Source organism: Berghia stephanieae, chromosome 3 (genome assembly GCF_034508935.2).
Source record: "Berghia stephanieae isolate SIO BIC M18660-M18661 chromosome 3, UCSD_Bste_1.3, whole genome shotgun sequence".
In the NCBI taxonomy this organism is placed as follows: Eukaryota; Metazoa; Mollusca; class Gastropoda; order Nudibranchia; family Aeolidiidae; genus Berghia; species Berghia stephanieae.
In genome coordinates, this window is record NC_088362.1 from 86,203,117 (window position 1) to 86,223,191 (window position 20,075).

The 20,075-nt window shown below is 36.0% G+C and overlaps 3 protein-coding genes across 3 annotated transcripts in view; 1 reads left to right on the plus strand and 2 right to left on the minus strand.

Moving 5' to 3' along the window:
- The window catches only part of LOC144968707 (voltage-gated hydrogen channel 1-like), a 25,417-nt gene extending 17,290 nt beyond the window's left edge, over positions 1–8,127 (minus strand). Inside the window, exon 1 of the mRNA XM_078907313.1 lies at positions 7,752–8,127. The gene's annotated coding sequence lies outside the window, so the exon portion shown is untranslated. The remainder of the gene's footprint in view (positions 1–7,751) is intronic.
- Positions 1–15,573, plus strand: part of LOC144968709 (uncharacterized) — a 19,886-nt gene extending 4,313 nt beyond the window's left edge. Inside the window, exons 2-6 of the mRNA XM_078907314.1 lie at positions 1,947–2,025; positions 2,514–2,614; positions 2,888–2,973; positions 12,429–12,484; positions 13,851–15,573. Of these exons, the coding sequence (XP_078763440.1) occupies positions 1,947–2,025; positions 2,514–2,614; positions 2,888–2,973; positions 12,429–12,484; positions 13,851–13,909 (381 nt within the window). The 3' untranslated portion in view covers positions 13,910–15,573. The remainder of the gene's footprint in view (positions 1–1,946; positions 2,026–2,513; positions 2,615–2,887; positions 2,974–12,428; positions 12,485–13,850) is intronic.
- Positions 15,574–19,420: 3,847 nt separating this feature from the next.
- Positions 19,421–20,075, minus strand: part of LOC144969374 (uncharacterized) — a 13,468-nt gene continuing 12,813 nt past the window's right edge. Inside the window, exon 5 of the mRNA XM_078908483.1 lies at positions 19,421–19,714. Within this exon, the coding sequence (XP_078764609.1) occupies positions 19,421–19,714 (294 nt within the window). The remainder of the gene's footprint in view (positions 19,715–20,075) is intronic.

The following is a 20,075-nucleotide window of genomic DNA, read 5'->3' on the forward strand; positions in this document are numbered from 1 at the left end:
TCCCTGAGGCTGGAATACGCGGACGACTGGGCACTCGTTACTCAGAGTAAAGTGTGGACCCGTCTCGAGAGCCTACTCAGCGAGGACGTCACCAGGCTCAAATCCTACTTCGACAAGTGGTACCTGAAGATGAACACTTCAAAACCGTGGCCACTGCATTCCACCTATGCAGTGCCTCGCACACCCGAATACTGAATGTCCTAATCTGGGACCAGCCACTCCCATATGAGCCGCATCCAAAATATTTAGGGGTGATTTTGGATCACAGCCTTATATCGGGTGCATCTCGAAGGAGTTGCCCGGAAGATTGAGAAACGCAACAGTCTTCTGAGGAAGCTGGCAGGATCGACTTGGGGTGCTAGCCAAGCGCTCCTGAGAACGTCGGCCCTGGCACTATGCTATTCCACCACGGAGTATTGAGCTCCAGTGTGGGGTAGAAGCAGAAACATTGAGAAGGTGGATGTAAAACTTTGCAAGTCGATGCACATAGTGTCAGGAACGCGGCAACAACTCCTAGAGAATGGGACCCGATAATGGCAGCGATCCAACCCCCCGATGTCCGGAGGGAGACTGGCTGAGTAAGATCAAAGAGAGAGGGAATGGGGATACCCCTCTGAAGCGCATAATGGACGGTGCCCCCGTTTCGAGCCAAAATAAGTCCCGGCAACCCTTGTACGCAGATTCCCTGACTACGGATAGAGCTGCACATACGAGATGGAAGTCGGTTTGGACGAATTCAATCCCTCGTGGGGGCGGGGACGTACACTCCTTTAAGCTTGGTGAGAAGTTGCCAGGCTTTGATACCAGTAAGAGGAGACACTGGGTGGCTGCGAATCGGCTTCGGTCGAGGAGCTGCCTAACAGCAAGTGCGCTTCATCAGTGGGGACTTTCCACCTGTCCAACATGTACCCGCTGTGGGCAAGAACCTGAGACGGCAGAGCATCTGGTCGAACGGTGTGTTGTGACGATGCTACCGGGGGGGTTCGCGATGGTGCACGAATGCGGACCAGACTTTGCTGATTGGGTCGATCGTCATAACATAGTAGTGTGATAACCATAAGAGGCTGGCTGCTGCCTTGAGCATGCATTCACATCAAAGAGTAATATTAAAAATATAAAAAAAACTACCCCTGTTTCAAAAACTAGCACCCCTCAACTTTTCAAGAAACATCGCTTGGTGACCCTGGTGACTTAGAGAATGTCAAGGAGGCTCGCAGGTGTTCTTAACCCCTTAACAGCGAAGCTAATTTTTTGCTTTCAGATAATAGTTTGTTTTTATCTTTATTATAATTAACAGAGAATACAGCGTTTCCACCAAGAGATAATCAAGAGTATCGCAACTCGGACTTCAATTATCTATAATCCTTTTGTCGTTACTGCTACTTGTCTTTTGATGAAAATGGGAAGATTTGGTGTTTGGTCAAAGATCGAAAAGAATATCTCATTCTGAAATATAGCAAATAATCAGTGTCAACAAAAACGTACAAACTAACTAAATAAATGTAAATGTATAACTCTCTCTCTCTGTCTCTCTCTCTCTCTCTCTCTCTCTCGTCTTTCTCTGTCTCAACACATTTGTCTATCCTACTCTCTCTCTCTCTCTCTCTCTCTCTCCTCTCTCTCTCTCTCTCTCTCTCTCTCTCTCTCTCTCTCTCTCTCTCTCTCTCGTCTTCCTCTGTCTCAACACATTTGTCTATCCTACTCTCTCTCTCTCTCTCTCTCTCTCTCTCTCTCTCTCTCTCTCCTCTCTCTCTCTCTCCTCTCTCTCTCTCTCTCTCTCTCTCTCTCTCTCTCTCTCTCTCTCGTCTTCCTCTGTCTCAACACATTTGTCTATCCTACTCTCTCTCTCTCTCTCTCTCTCTCTCTCTCTCTCTCTCTCTCTCTCTCTCTTTTTCTCATATGTCATTTGTTTCTGTTTTGTTGAAGTGTGAATTTCTTGATTTCAGACTAAAGAAGTGATCATTCCTGAGAAAAGCAAAGAAAAAGCACCTCGGGCTCCACTGGAGTTCATTCGCAATATTTGGGGTAAGATTTTATGTGGTTAAAATTTGTTAAATAGAATTAAAGATTTATGAAATATTTCGGGGAAAAAAAACAACTTTAAAGGGGGACATGTAGAATGAGCCATTAATTGAGCATACATCTAGAACAATATCCACTAGTTACGCTCAAAGCGGGGCTTTTACTTGTACCCTAGACCTTGGCGCTTTGGAAGCTGAGCACTATATAAGATACATATCATTATTATTATTATTATTATTTTTATTATTATTATTATTATTATTATTATTATTATTATTATTATTATTATTATTATTATTATTATATATTATTATTATTATTATTATTATTATTATTATATTATTATATTATTATTATTATTATTATTATTATTATTATTATTATTATTATTATTATTATTATTATTTGTTTTATTAAATGCTCAATTAATTGTTATCATTTTATCTTGTTTATATTTTTACGGCTATCTACCCCTGTGTTCATTAATCTAGGATCAAGTGCAGGGGCAGGCAGTGGAGACTTTCATGTTTATCGGGGTGTACGAAGACGGGAATATGCAAGACAGAAATTTATTGATGAAAAAGCAAAAAAGGTATATCTGTTTTTGCCAATTAATTTTTTCTTATGATGCGATATTTTGCAATTCCCCTTTAGAAGTTTGGTAATAGAGGAAACAGCATCCATATTAGGTGTTTTATAAATATTAATTTTATCTTATATGTTTTTGATAAAGTATTTTTACATTATACTCCCATTTTATCATAAAATAGCTTTTTTCTTCATTTGAAATTAAATTCTTTGTCGGTGTTTGTTATTATAAAGCATTATATCTGTTCTTTAAATTATCAATATTTTTCTTTCTTAGGAAGGGCTAGACAAGGCATATACAGATAAAGTTGAACAGAATAAAAGAGAAGCAGAGGAAAGAACTGCAAAGAAGAGAGCTAAAAGGTATGGTATTTTCACATGTGTGGCTGGCTGAGAAAACCAGGAAGGTTGACCAAATTTAATAAACTGAGTTATTTATTTAGTGCTGTAGACCACATCTTTCTGATCATTTACCACTTTAAATTTTCTTTCTATGTCTATTAGAACTGAAGTTCCGATTTTTTTTCCAGGAAAAAAATAGTTGCTATTGGAAACACTGAAAACGGAGTAAATTGAGTTTAAACTTTTTACTTTTATTTCCTATTGAAAAGACATGATTGCCATCAACAGATCTGCATTTTTTTTTTTTTACATTATCAGATGGACTAGACACTCTAGATGAGATGAAATATAAAAATAGAATATTTTTCCTTTAAAAAAAGTATTTTTTTTCTTAAATTTCAAATACAAACTTTCAGATTTTTCCTCGTTCCACATGGAGATCCGACAAAATAAGAAAAGTTTTTCTAATCTCTTTGGATTTGAAGATAGGCGCATGATATTTCATACATAACAAGATGAGCTTATAAGTAACTCTTTCATACAATCTTTACCTAGATGGCATATTCATGTTATATGCCATTAATCCTTGGTGAAATAATAATTAGAAGGAACCTAAAACAATTGAACAAGTAGACCAGCTCTAAATAAAGTCAAATTATTGAAAACGCGTTGTGAAAAATTATTTAAAATTGTATTTGAAGCATTACTTAAAAATTAGAATTGAGATTATTTCCCAGGGTGCCCAGCAAGGTCGTCAAGTCGTAATTTTGACCTCTTGTTATAGTAAAGGTCGTAAATGGTCTTAAATTTGCATCCCTGGTCGTAAAAAGGTTGCATATTCAAGATTCAAGGAATTGAAATAAAAAAAATAAATTATTGAAGAATTAAATCAGACAGCACAAAATTACGAATGCAAAAAATGATGAGACTTAATCTAGGGGCCACAATTTTGAAAATCCAAGGCACCAGTCAGACATACAGTCTGACCATTGTAATGTCCCTTTGCTTCTCCACTGATATTATGTTGGGAGACCCTCTGATCAAGCCTTTGGGGTGCTCTGACACCATGTAATCTTACCACAAGACCATTGCTAACATCAGCATGAACACCCCCTTTCCCCACCTTTTTTTTAGCATCTGCTGCGCTTTTATCTCTGAAGATGTCACTACTACTACTACTACTCCTACTACTACTACTACTACTACTACTACCACTACTACTACTACCACTACTGCTACTACCAGGCGTGCCTACCCTCAATTTCAAATTTCAGGGACATTTTACAAATAAAACCTCAAATTTCAGATGATGATGATGATTATGACACTGACAATGATGACGGTTATGATGAGGATGATGATGAGGATGATGATGATTGTGGTGTTGTTGGTAGTGGTAGTATAGTTAATGTGAAATGCAGTGACGGTGGTGGTAGTGGTGATGGTGACGGCTGTTGTTTGGTGGAGTGAGTATTTTTTTTTCTTCTGAATAGATTGTATGATTCAGACCAATGATCTATCATGTGTGTACATTTGTAAAAGGCTAGCACTATTCAGTATCTGATACTGAATAGCGGTTTTGCACTATTCAGTATCTGATACTGAATAGTGGTTTTGCACTATTCGGTATCAGATACTGAATAGCGGTTTTGCACTATTCAGTATCTGACACTGAATAGTGGTTTTGCACTATAATACGGTGTTTTTTTTCCGAAACCTGACAAAGTTATGGGAAGAGTGCAGCTGTGGGAGTGAATATGGGACTCAGAGAAGTGTACACCAGTGGGGAGTGAACCTGGGACTGGGTTTCGGCGGGTTTCGTAATAAAAAGCAATTACTTTTTTACGAAACCCGACGACACCTGGCAATATCCGACAAAGTTATGGGAGGTAGGCAGCAGCGTGTGTGTGTGTGCGTGTGTGTAGGGGGGGGGGGAGGGGATGAATCTGAGATTCAGGGAAGTGTACACCAGTGGGGAGTGAACCTGGGACTCTGGGTTTTGTATAAAAGCAATAACAAAATAGGGGGGGAGGGATTACTTTTTTACGAAACCCGACAATATGCGGCAAAATTGTGGAAAGTAGGCAAAGCGTGGGGAGTGAACCTGAGACTCAGTGGAGTGTACACCAGTGGGGAGTGAACCTGAGACTATGGTTTTCGGCGGGATTCAGCTAGTTTCATAAAGAAGCAATTACTTTTTTATGAAACCCGACAAAACCTGGCAATATCCGAGAAAGTTATGGGTAGTAGGCAACAGTGGGGAGTGAACCTGAGATTCGGGGAAGTGTACACCAGTGGGGAGTGAACCTGTGACTGGGTTTCGGCGGGTTTTGAAAAAAAAAAAGCAATTACTTTTTGTTTACGAAATGTGCCATCTCCCAACAAAATCGGGCAAAGTTATGGAAAGTAGGCAAATAATGGGGAGTGAACCTGAGACTAAGGGAAGTGTACACCAGTGGGGAGTGAACCTGAGACTATGGTTTTCGACGGATTTCAGCGAGTTTCACATAAAAGGAATTATTTTTTTACAAAACCTGGCAATATCCGACAGATTTTGAAAGTAGGCAACAATGGGGAGTGAACCTGATTCATGGAAGTGTACACCACTGGGCAGTGAACCTGAGACTCTTGTTTTCTGCGGATTTCAGCGAGTTTCACATAAAAGCAATTACTTTTTTACGAAACCCGACGAAATCTGGCAATATCCGACAAAGCTATTGGAGTAGGCAACAGTGGGGGGTGAACCTGAGATTCATGGAAATATACACCAGTGCGGAGTGAACCTGAGACTCTGGTTTTCGTCGGGATTCAGCGAGTTTCATATAAAAGCAATTGCTTTTTTACGAAACCCGGCAATATCCGACAAAGTTGTTGGAAGTAGACAACAGTGGGGAGTGAACCTGAGATTCATGGAAGTGTACACCAGTGGGGAGTGAACCTGAGACTGTGGTTTTCGGTGGATTTCAGCGAGTTTCACATAAAAGCAATTACTTTTTTACGAAACCGACGAAAACCTGGCAATATCCGAGAAAGTTATGGGAAGTAGGCAACAGTGGGGAGTGAACCTGAGACTCAGGGAAGTGTACACCAGTGGGGAGTGAACCTGAGACTCTGGTTTTCGGCGGGTTTCAGCGAGTTTCACATAAAAGCAATTACTTTTTTACAAAACCCGACTAAACCTGGCAATATCCGACAAAGTTATTGAAGTAGGCAACAGTGGGAGTGATCCTGAGAATCAGGGAAGTGTACACTTGTGGGAATTGAACCTGGGACTCTGGATTTTGTAAAAAAGCAATACCAAGGGGGAGGGGAATTACTTTTTTACGAAACCCGCCAAAAGCCGACAAAGTTATGGGAAGCAGGAAGCAGTGGGGAGTGAATCTGGGATTTGGACACCGATGAGGATTGAACCCGGGACTGCTCAGAATGTACTTTTATTTCGAAACCTACCGAAATTGTCAAAAGTTATGGGAAGTGGGCACCATTGGGCAATGAACCGGGACTCAGGGAAGTGCACACCGGTTGGGAGTGAACCTGGGACTGTGAAAAGAGGAAATCAGTGGAAATGAACCTGGGACTATGGAAGATCGATACCAGTGGGAAATGAAGCCGAACTATCGGAGTTGGGTACCAGACGAGAATGAAGCAATTACTTTTTTACGAAACCCGCCAAAACCCGCCGAAAAACCATAGTCTCGGGTTCACTCCCCCACTGTTACTTTCTTTCCATAACTTTGTCGGATATTGGCGGGTTTCGTAAAAAAGTAATTGCTTTTTTTAAAATCGAAACCCAGTCCCAGGTTCACTCCCCAATGGTGTACACTTCCCTGAGTCCCAAGTTTCACTCCCCACGCTGCGTGGAACTTCCATAACTTTGTCGGGTTTCGGCGTATTTTGCAGGTTTCGTAAAAAAAGGACATCCATAAAAATACACGTGTATTCATTAAATAGATTATTAGTCTAATATTAGTATCTATTATATATTATTTATTATATTATTATTATTATTATTATTATTATTATTATTATTATTATTATTATTATTATTATTATTATTATTATTATTATTATTATTATTATTTATTATTATTATTATCATTATCATTATTATTATTTATTATTATTATTATTATTATTATTTATTATTATTATATATTATTATTATTATATTATTATTTATTATTATTATTATTATTATTATTGTCATGTAAATTTCAATATAATACGGCAAGTAATTCTCGGAAGTACATCGCTCAATTAAAAATGAATTTATAATGAATCGGGTTTGTCTTAGATGACAAAACAAACAAACAAACAACAACAACAAGGAGAACAACAACAACAGAAAAAAGCAAGATTTTAAAAAGTAATAAACAATAGAAGAGCACAATAATGAAAAACAACAACGCGATGATAACACATAAAAGATATTCGTAATAAATCGATAACTGATTAAATTACTCCAACTACTTGATTAAAAAAAAAGCATAACCATAATCATAACAATGACGATGATGACGATTACAACAACAACGATAATAATAATAGTAATTAAGTAATATTAATAATAATAATAATAATAATAATAATAATAATAATAATAATAATAATAATAATAATAATAATAATAATAATAATAATAAATAATAATAATAATAATAATAAAAGAACAATAGTATATTATCAACATTAAAGTATATTTCAAGCAAATAAAATTATTAAAACAAAAGTTTAAAAAATATAAATAGACAGAAGGAATTTTAAAAAAATATTGGGAAAAAAAAAAAAGTTAGCCTTACCGGGATTTGAACTCAGGAACCTTAAGCTCAGAGTCAAACAGCTTATATCCACCATGCCATGGTGTCACTGAACTCTTAGAGACATTTAATCATGTCTATTCAGACATTAAAAAATGTATTTGACTGCCTCTCTTATTTTGATATTTTGAACTATGTTAATTGCACGATAGCAGATATTTAAAAATTTCGATCAAAATATTTTTACAACTTTGAATCGGGCTGTCAGTTACTGCACGTGTTCAATCTGGAAGTAGGTCAGCAGTTCAACCGAGATTGTCGCACTTTTCACTCTCTCTATAAAAAAGAGTTCCTTATGGATACTGAATAGTGGCAAAGCACTATTCAGTATCTGATACTGAATAACCACTTCCTTTGTAAAAATCCAACGACACACCAAATAGTCTAGACAATGTCATATGGAGGACTCACAATCTGTGACCACTCACTTCGTTAAGATCTCTTATTTAACGTTGGGCTTAGCAAATGTGTTGTTTTGACATTTGCACGTATTGAACAGTGGGCTGGGCTGATAAAATTGTTTACATAATATCGTGACACTTGAGAGTGTCTTGCTTACACTAGGGGAAAAAATATGTTTTTTATTTTGGCCTGTTCAAATACAGATAAATCAAAACAACCAACGCCCAGACATTTAAAACTTTTATTTTGCTTAAGAGATTTTTTTATGGTATTGGAGTTAGACTAAGTTAGTTTATCAATACATTGCAATCCTGATATTGGAGTTGACTTTAAGAGAGTTGACTATGTACGGATTCCACTGTATTATTTAGACTACAGCTTGTTCTTTTTTAAAATCCTGGTCAAAATGAAAATAATCTGTTTTGCCAGTTCACTCACTACCTATGATATTTACTAACCGTGCTGATGAAATGATAAAAACTATGAATTAAGGAAGGAATTGTGACACAAAAAAAACAACAATAATATGCCACCTATAAAGGGTTGGTAAACACAAACACACACACGCACACACATAAACACACACTCATACAGGCAAAGTTGAGGCATAAGTTGTGGCAATGCTCTCGGGGAATGAGTTGCTCAATGCTTCTTGTATTCCACATCAGGGCAAACTGAGCCAAATTTTCATGTAATACGTTAGGTTTTTATAACTAGGTCGTGGCCAGGCACTCATATACATCTGAGTCGAATAGGGCATTAAATGTCAAGCGGCTTATCAATGGACACAATGCTGGGCCATAGTTTTGCGGTCAATGTAACCCTTTCCATCACTAACTGCACTAACATTGGATGAAATTGTAAAAGATAATCCACCTTGCTGGGACATATTATCAGTGATGATAATCGTCCGCGGAATTTCGGGATTTTAAGATTTTTCAGAAATTTTCCGTTGTTTTTGCCGTGTCAAACATTTTCCGCTAAGTGGTAGTTTTGTTGAGAAATCACCATAATATCTTGTGTCATTTTTTGACACCTCTGCTCAGCTGCATGATTTTTGGTGACACTCCCATGCCCATGAGGTTAGCCGAGACACTCTGGTGCCAAATGTGAAAAGTGGCACAATATCCATGGTGGCCTTGGATGAAAAGATGATCGAAAGGGCAAGGGATGGATCAAATGTGTTAATATTTTTGTACCCTTTAGCTTTGTACTCTTTATTTTATTATTATTATTATATATATATATATATATATATATATATATATATATATATATATATATATATATATTTGTTTGTTTGTTGTGAATTCAATTGAATGCATTACAACATGTCTAATTACCAATTTAAAAAAAATTATAGTGCTCTCTCTCTCTCTCTCTCTCTCTCTCTCTCTCTCTCTCTCTCTCTCTCTCTCTCTCTCTCTTTCTTTCTCTGCGTCTATCTCTCTTTCTTTCTTTCTTTACCATATTTTTTTTTCTCAGCCAACCTTCTAAATTCATATTATTACGTTTATAGATATCACTTGGTAATAGAGAGAAAATGTAACAGTAAGTTTGGCTGATCGATTTCAGTAATATTTTTTTAAAAGGCTTAATTTAAATTCGCTCATTTGATGGAATATGTTGTGCAATTGATTAAAGATTCTTATCTATAAGCTGCATAACCACAAGGTTGCAGTAATACACACACTTGCCGTGTTTGTAGTATAAAAACAAATACCTCCTTTTGGCCCAAAGTTTATCATAATCTCTTGATATAGTGGGCAGCATTATATGGCTCTAAAATTTTTAAATAGAAATGACAATTTGTTAAATCATAGTTACAAAAAGTCAGTTTGTATATATAATGATCAGCATAGATGTGTTTTAGAAGTTAGTAATATATTAAGTAACAATGAATAGCTATGTTATTTTTGCATTAGATTTGGGCTTGACAGACGGGCCGATAGATTTTCCCCTTTTTGACAACTTGTCATTATCATCACTGATATTATGATATATTCAGCTGGCACAATTGATATGAGACGTATAATGGTCATACAATGTGTGGGATGACTAGCCCAAACACACAACAAATTGAATTAAGGTCTCACTTAAGTGATTATGAGGCTTTGATTAAAAGCTATTTTATTTTTTGATGTAAAAAGGTTTCCAAAACGTGAGCTTACATGACAGTGCGACTCCATATCATATGCTGTATTGGTGGTAAGGATGATGATTTGGAGGTAGTGGTGGATGTAATAGTGGTGGTAGGAATGATGACAGTTGTGGTAGTATTGGTTGTTCGGATACTGCTGCTACTACTACTACTACTACTACTACTACTACTACTACTACTACTACTACTACTACTACTACTACTGTACTACTACCGCTATTAATACTACCACTTTCACCACCACCACCACAATACCAACAACAGCAACATCAACAACTACTACTACTACTACTACTACCACTACTACTACTACTACTACTACTACTACTCCTACTGCTACTACTACTCCTACTACTACTGCTACTACTACTACTACTACTACTACTACTACTACTACTACTACTACTACTACTACACATGCACACACACAAACACACACACACACACACACACACACGTGCACAGCACATAATAACTTGGTGAAAAAATGATATTAAAAGTTTTGGAAATGGGTTTTTATAGAAAGTTGATGCTTTGGTAAATGTACTATGAGCATAAACAATTGGTGTAAGAAAAAAATATTTTAATTTCCTAGGTCGTAAATTTTGTTTCAAGGTTGTAATTTTGATTCTGAAATTTTACTGGATACCTTGATTTCCATTATAATTGTGATAGATGAAATTCTGGATCAAGATTCTCCAGACCAAATGAACTGAGCTGATTGGGGTGGACCGTAACTTTATCAGTCTCCATCTTAAATAAATTGTTGTCCTTAGCGTGAATCTTCCAGTGTAAGAGAGAATGTATAATAACTGAATATATAATGAACTACTGTAAACTGTGTTAAAAGTTAATATTCAATAAGATTGTAAACATATTCATATGCATTTACCTTTATTTTCTAGCTCCATTGCAATCATGAATTGATTCTTAAATGGTTTAAGAGAGAATATTCACACAAATCTAATATTTTATAGAATACACCTTATCTTCGATTTTGGCTCATATCTCAAATCGAAGTTTGCTGCAACCTTCCATGTTTTCTCAGCCAGCTTCACATATAGTACTACTACAGAGATTGTTGGATATCAGCACACATAAATTCACATCATTACTGCCATTACCACCAGTCAATATTTCCACGCTGGTGTTGGATAACAGCATTCATTTCTTCCTGTATGAAATGTCTTTATAACTGCACACAGAGACCTACAACTTTTTATCCATTTTTTTTTACTATTCCAGTCAGGACTTTGTTTGATTCCACAGCAAAACTTCACAGGTGGCTAAGCTGAGTGTTTTCAAGTTACAGCGGAATACCCATGAAGTCCACACTCTTTAATGTTAACTTCTTCTTATAGTCAAGATATTTTGTTGGTCCAAAGTTATCTGTTCTTTATCTAAGTGTGTTCCATTGATAATGGATAAAGTTAACCAATTTTTCTGGTTTAGCGGTGTTGACTTTCATCAGGGTTCCATTGTAATTGGAGTTTACACCTTCACCGAGTGTCATCATATGACTTGTCTCATGCCATTAAATATTTGTATTGTCTGGTTGGGAATGTCTTTAACCCTTTTTCAGACGAGATACAGGTTTTCTCCATCCTGACATACTTTTTAAAACTCTAAAAACAAAAAAAAAAAACCAAAAAACAAATGAATAAGATTTATTGCACTGTTGTTTGAACTGTAATGTTTCTTTTTGTTTAGTTTTTATCAAATGAGGACTGGACAATTGAATGTGATTTAATTCCAAACCTTAATACTGTAAGGTTGTCTCTGTTTTCTTATGGAATTACAGCATAGTCAGAAATTTGCTCTCTGGATCCTCAAACCAGCAATCAGAGCATCAGCATAGGATTATCGCTATCCATATCACCACCATTGCATCATTCATATCATTATTACAAAAACATCTCAATCACCTCACGGAATTAGTTTTTCAGTGTAATTGGACTTTTTAGAGCTCCAGCGATAAGGTTGTTGAATTTCAGATTTTAATTTATTATACTGTGTTTAAAGGTTAAAGAAAAAACAAAAAAAACAACCTGAAACTAAAGCGGATGTTTAAAAAAATCTGTATGCCTTCTTTACAGGTTAAAGAAAAAAGAAAAGTTGAAAGCAAAGAGGATGAAAAAGAAAGACTCTGGAGGTGAGTTTACTACTTTGCCTTGCTTCGTTTTGTCTTAGAAACAGTATGTGCTCACTCTTAAATTAGTTTTTATGCAGGACTGAACTCTCCCCTTCTTCTTCTTTTTTGTTGGACATAGCCTTCCAAATAGACCAATTGAAATCTCTTTTTTTTGCTTTAAACGTGCCATGCATCCTGCTTCTGTGGTTTTTCTCTCCATCCAGTCTTCTATGTTTTTAGACCACCTTGTCCTTGGCCTCGTGCTTCTTCATTTACCCTTGCAGACTCCTTCCACACAGAACTTCTCAATTGATTCATGTCTTTTCGTGTTGCCAAATTATGACAGCTTCAATTTCTTGATGGTTGACATGAGCCGGCAGTCTCTAAGGTCTTTTTTCTCAAGACACAAATGTTCAATGTCTGTCTGCCCATGGGATTGTATATTATGTATGTGTATTATTTTTCTTTTCAAAGACATTTTACAGTTTTACATAACCATTCTAGTGCCCAAATAGTCAAGTGCTTCATTCAGAAATATCCAAACAGATTATTATTATAATCACACTTTCAGTTCCATATGAAAAAAATGGATGGTGCTCACGTCAATAAAACAGAGAAATACACCGACTTGACAGAAGATCTTAGTTGGATGGCTATAATGTCAAAGTCTTTGCAGTTTAATTTGGAGCATGAGGGTTTGGAGATCATCAATATATAAACTCTTATGCCAACTCAATATCAATAGCAGATGAAGGTGAAAATCAATTGGAATCCTTAGTGAAACTGCAGAAGAAATCTCTCATTTGATATGGATAAGGAGGAATGAAAACATAATCTACCAACAGCATAAAAGATAAGTGCTGCATTACATCACCAGCACCGATGGCTAAGAGGACACCTAAAATACGCTGGAATAAGATCCAGATCTGGAGATTGTAGGTTCAAGCCTCTGTGCTGGCACTTTATAAAAAGAAAAAAATTGTTGAAAGGCATCTAGGAGTCATGTTTTGGGTGTGGTCAATCTCCTTTAGAGTGTAAGAAGTTAGGACCTGAAACAAGAGGGGGGGGGGGGGGGGTTCTTCTCTGAAGACTTCTTGCTTAAATCTACTTTAGTTTCTTGTTACCTCATTGATTTTTTCTCCACACAGAATTTCGTTTTTTATAGTATAACGTTTTTGTATTTGTGTGGATGTACGTGTATATGTGTATGTGTGTAGAGCTGTGTGTTGTGAGAGTGGAGGGTATTTCTACTTCTGTATGCCTAAATTTGTATCAATCACTCCCCAGAAGAAATAATTAATGTAACATATGTTAACAGAAATCACATTAAGAAAACAATAGTTTCTTTAACTAACCTATCTTATCTTTAACTTTCATTGCGCAACAGACAATCAAGAGAAAGAAGAATCATCAAGTTCTGAAAGCGAGGAGGATGACAATGCGTGAAATGGACTATTTTTTATCTTGTCATACTTTGTAAATAGACAATTATTTTTTATGTGTAATCCACTACTCAATTTGGTATTATGTTAGTCCTAAAAAATATGAATTTAGAATCTAAATTCTGAATTTTGAATGAAGTTAAAATGCTTTTATTTAAGAGAATGAATATAATTATAAAAATTGAAGAATTAAAAAAGAAAAAAAAGAAAGAAAAGTAATCTTCAATTTTTAATTTTGCATGGACACAGACTTTCAGAATCTGGTTTGCTTTAACATAATAATAATACCAGATTGTAATTGAGGGTGACATATTTACCTGAAGGAGGACGATTGTCAGACTGCCTAAAATTTCAATGCATATTTTAATAAAAGTAAGATTGTTTTTAGATAATGGATGGCAAAGAAATGTTAAGGACTGATGAAGACATTTCTAATCAATGTTTGGGTGAAAGACAAATAAGGGAATTATTAAATGTTTATAATAGTTGATAAGATAGGTATAGACTGAGTGTTTAATTTTTACTTTTATTTTTTAGATGAGAAAGATCATTTTTTTAAAATCTTGATTGTTGAAAGTGAGGAAGATGAATGAGAATGAATAATGAATTTTTAGACTAATGTATAAATAATAGCATGCACATTTTATTTGCTCATTCCCATAGTTTTATTATTGTCATGTACTTCATGCGTTCAAGTTTCACCTCCACTACATCATATGAAAGCAAATCTTCATTTTATACTGTACATGCTGTCTATCTGTAGGAGCCCTTTTTGCTGAAACACTCTTGCAATATCTATTGCTTCATTTAGATAAGTAAAATTGAGTATTGTCAGTGACAAGATTGGTAACAATGGTCAGAAAATTTGGCCCAGCATTGAACGTGTGTAAGTACGTGTTCAATGCTGTGCCACATTTTCTGATCATTGTCACCAATCCCTTCACTGACCATGCTCAATTTTACTTAATTTTGTTATAAGAAAGAACATGTAAATGTAATGTAATGTACATGAGGAAATTCAAATTGGGTGGTGGATATTGCACTAACTTACAAAAGCTAGGCTTAGTTTCTTTTTGTAATAATGTTAATGATAATAAATGTCCACTCCCACTTAACTCTCTCCTTACCAACAATTTTCAAGACTTTTAATGACATGTCATACTGATCCAACACACAAATTGAATTTTAAAATGAAATTCAGAAGTATTCATTACAGCAAAACAACCCTGTACACAACAGCGTTCAGTATTTTGAGATAAGGCAAAGATTTTTCTTCAAATTTTGTGATGTGCAAAACAAATCTGAATAAGAAAAATACTTGTAGAGTAACGAATGTGACGATTTTCCGACAGTTGGTAAGGAGAGAGTTAAGGTACCGTCAACTGGGGTAACTTTGCTAAAAGAGAAAACTTTGCCTCTTGAATTTTAGACCAATAAGAGATTGTTTCGTTTTGTGTCAATTATTTCCTTTGATAAAAATTCAAGTCTTTTAACAGGTACAACATCTGCGACAAATTTGAAATTGTTCAATATGCTCCAAATTCACAGAGGCAAAGATTCCCCTTGAGGCAAAGAAAACCCGAACTGATGGCATCAATAAATTATGTTGTAACATGGTGTTTATTATTATAATAATGTCATTGAATAAAACATTGATTTTGAACATCAGTAGTCTTGTATGTCATTAAAAAGATATAAACTCTCTTCATACCATTGATGCAATTCGGACTAATACTAATACTGTGAAGGCAAACCACATTACAGCATTCTCCATACACATTCGGGAGGAGATTGGTGACGCATAGCTGCCAATCCTACCGGAAATTGCGGGAGACTCCCGCATTTTTAGTTCGTCTTCCCGCGCTCCCACCCGCCACACCGGTCTCCCGCATTATGTTAGCCTACCATGCGATTCTTTCGGTAACGTACGTGAAATTCTGGTCCTCCATTTTGTAAACGGAAGTGAGTTTAAGTCGTTTGGTATTGTGGTAGATTTATAATCGGAAAGGCCGATACCGAATCCGTTCATTTTAGTGAAGTTAAATAGCTCTACATGGCTGATATCGATCGTAATTAAATTATTCAGATTGAGAGATTTATACATTAATGTATCTCCCTGATGTTTTCTGAATCTCCCTGATTTTCTGACCAAAACTCCCTCTTAATAAGCTTGGTGGGTTGGCAGCTATGGTGACGGTTACTTGTAAGGTATCTTGAACTTATCACTCAATATCAGTCATCTCACTCTAAATGTCATTATTCTAGTTGGACTTTCCCTTGGGGAGGGTAGTGTATGTATAAAAGTATTTTTTTTTCTTTTATGAGAGATGATATTTTTTTAAATGGTAGTCATCTCGATGTATTGGAAATCATTGGAGATGTGTTCTCTCAATCCTATATTTGTTTTCCCCATTCGTGTAGCTTTCTGTCCTTGTCCTGAAATGCGATTAATTTATCTAGCCTTAGCCCAATCTGGGATCTCTAGCTAAGCATTGTCTGGAATCTTAGGCTGAATATGTTTTTCGATAAAATGAGATAATTAAGGCCACCGGGGTGATTAAAACCAGCTATTTATTTTACCCTACACTTGGATCTTATTCTTGCTATAATCTTTATTTAATTCTTATTTATTTTAAACTTGTTGGTTTAAGTGTTGATTTTCTGATTAACATGGGGTGAAATTATGAAATTAACACATACATGTAGTAATCCTTCAGAGGCATTGGGCCTGTGTAGCCGGAGTTCATCCTTGTTTTCCATAGTATGAAACAGACAATAGCAATTGCTTGCAATCCTTTGGATAGAACGCTAGTCTATCATAAAGCACTTAGTACCAGATCTAATAGAACCAGCTACCCAATCACTGCTGATTGGACAGGGTTTTCAGAAAAAAATGACTGCACCAGGTATCAATCTTATTCCCTTTGCTTGTGAAGTGGATTGACAGATAAAACTTTGTGAAAAATGTCTTTCCTAATCTAATTCAGGTTGATTTGTGAGATCATGACCTCACCCCTGTAACACAGCAACACTATTTATATTTTTATTTTACTACAATAGTCCATGAAAAGATTCCCTCAATTCCACCGTTTTGAAAGTAAATCCAATATCAAAGAACTTTATGATTAACTGCAGCAATAACGACATCTGATAGGGGCATCCTACCATTTGAAAAGTTTTCTTATTTAATAAAAAGAAATAATATAACTGGAATTCCACCGTTCACTTTCCACGACTACTGAGATGATACTGCATTACCTCCAGACATCGAAATAAGATAACAATTTAACAAAACAAAACAAACTGAATGGAATATTTATCAGCAGACAATTAACCTAAATTAAAATAGCTTGACATATATTTTGTGAAGTGTTAATGTTCCAACTGTCCCCTTACTCGTCAACATGAAATTACATTTCTTTGTGATGCCTCGGTGAAATTCCTGACATCCCACAGTGGGCCGATAGGTCACTTCTTGTGTCTTCTATCCCCCTATATCTATTTTCAAATTTGCCATTTGTCAATATCTTGGAATCTTGGTTTTGTCCTTTCCCCCTGTCGGAGTCCTTGGTTGGGAGGGAAACAATCTATTGTATAGTATTAGTTTTAGGAGATGATACTGTTTTTAACTTGTAAATCATCTCTCTGTTATGTATTGTTATATTTGTTGTTTAATTTATTAATTTATAATGTAAACATTTATGTTTTGACCGCTTTTCATTGTAAAAATTATAAAACAATCGAGCACGGTTACCTCGAACTCATAGGGACATGCAATATTGTTCGAGGAAACTGTGTAGGCCTACATGCATAATTTATTATTGAATCATAATTTCCATCTTTTTAAAAATGTCATTTTTTACATTTGTGGCATTCTTAGAATATCGATATAAAAACAAACAAACAAAAGCTTCAGAATGTTGCAAGGATAAAGTCCTGATACTGCATTACGCATTGTGCAATGAAACATCTCTAAAACTCGTATCCGTTGTTATCCATGAAATGCGTCAAATGTGGATGGGGCTTGGACTTAGGGTGCTTTTTTTCCTCTTGTATACCCGTTGTGTTTTGGGAGGGTGGGGGTATACAGACGATGTATCATAAGGCTTTATTGATATGACCTTATTTGAAAAATTCCATAGATATCTGTAAGATAGTTTTTGAGCTATGAATGTTCGAATTTTGTGTTAACAAAATCCAATGCAGCCTCGAGTGCCCGTACGTTTAATCGTAAGTTTGGTGGTTGTCCGCTTGAGCAACATTATAATGTCTCATTGCATGTTCTAGTTCAAGTCATTGTTTGACTTAAAAATAATCCCTTAAGTTGATTGGGAATTTGACTACAGGGGCCCTCTTCCAAAACTGTCGAGTTTTAATGTAGTTGAAGACGGATCCAAAGTAGCCATTTCAATCCTGACCTCCCATAGTGGGCAGGGGGGTACATACTGTGTCTTCTATCCCCTTATATCTGTTTTCCAACTTGCTTTCTGTCTTCGTCTTGGCATGAGATTACTTGGTTTTGTCCTGGCCCTGACCGGAGTCCTAGATGGGAGGGAAACAGTCAAATGCATAGTTATTGTTTTGGGAGATGATATTTTTTTCCTTGTAAATCATCTCTCTGTAATGTATTATTGTTATTTTTAATGTATAATGTAGGCATTTGAGTGTATTCCTCTTTGTTGGATTTTGTGCTTGTGTCTGGATGAGACTTATAGGTGATCTCAAACTAGGTGCATTGGTGGTATGCTCTTGGAATCTACATCTGATCCCTATTTGTTCCCAGTTCCCCTATGTCTTACTTTTTCTTGGGTGCTTTAATTCTAATTCTAGAACTTTTTACTATCCCATTTTCTTCCTTTTTACTGGCGCTGATATAACCTAAATGTGTTGCAAGCGCCGTAAAACCCTTAAAAACAAAAAAAAAAACAGTAGCCTTTTCATACCGTGAAATTTAGTGTCGCGAAGGTAAAAAAAAATACGAACAAAAACAAACACAAACAACAAAACATGTGAACAAATGTGTATGAAAGGTGCCAGACAAAGCAAGGAAGAAAAATACAAGAAAGAAAACATATCCCAGAAAATCAATCTTCCTCGACTGGGGTTCGAACCTCAGACCTTCTGATTACCTGTCGGACATGATACCATAACACGGTAACAAAAAACCATGGTCAAACATAAGACTACATAAGCAGCCAAGGGCCTCACTAGTTTAGACACACAAGAAGAAAGAGAAGCAAATCGGACATAGTAAATGTTGCGGACATATTGTTTTGAGATTCACTTTATATAATTTTTCAGCTGTTGACATATTATTGCCACAGCTTCGGGTATTGCAGAAGGTATAAAATTCGTCTTCCAGCCGCACTGTGTGGCCTTGAAGATAGCCGTCTTACCCTAGCTCACTTTGCGACGTTAGATTGTTTCAGTCTTCCCTTGAAGAGACCCAAAAAAAAAAAAAAGAATCACCAGGAGAATGAATGAATGAAATTTTATTTTTAAAAAAAAGTAAACATCATACAGCGAGAGCGCCTCCACTTCCTGCTCCTTTCGGGGTGACCAACATATAGTTGTTGATGTTATTCTTGGTCCTATACCAGACACTGTGGCATCCATCCACAAGCACGTCGTAACACGAGGCACACAGACGAGGGCATCCGTGTTGACAAACGTACTGACCAGCTTTGGGACACAAGAGGCACACGGAAATAGTTGTGAAAAGAGAGAGGGCGATTGTCGCTATGATAATGACAGCTATAAATAATCGGTCTTCTTTGTCTTCTTTGCCTCTCCCCCTTTCGTCTAGAAGCTGAAAAAGGAGACATAATGTAAAATTAGTTTCTACGTATTTAGTTTTAAAAAAACTTTTAAAAATTATTTAAAAGACACAGCACATTTTGTTAGTCTCATGGGTTAATGTGCTATAGAAGTGTTACAATAGAACACGGATATAAAGAACAACTATATACAGAAAAGGGATAGTTCTTCAGTAATCCTATAATTCATGGGAAATAATGAGAAAATGTAAAGCACAGACATGCGTACGTTATTTCCACAAATTCGTTTCAATCATGTTTGTTATAAGTCTTCCCTACACTATTTAGCATATTATCTGTCTTGCTATCCTTATAAAAAAAAAAGATTAGTTACGCTTTGAATCACAACGTAGT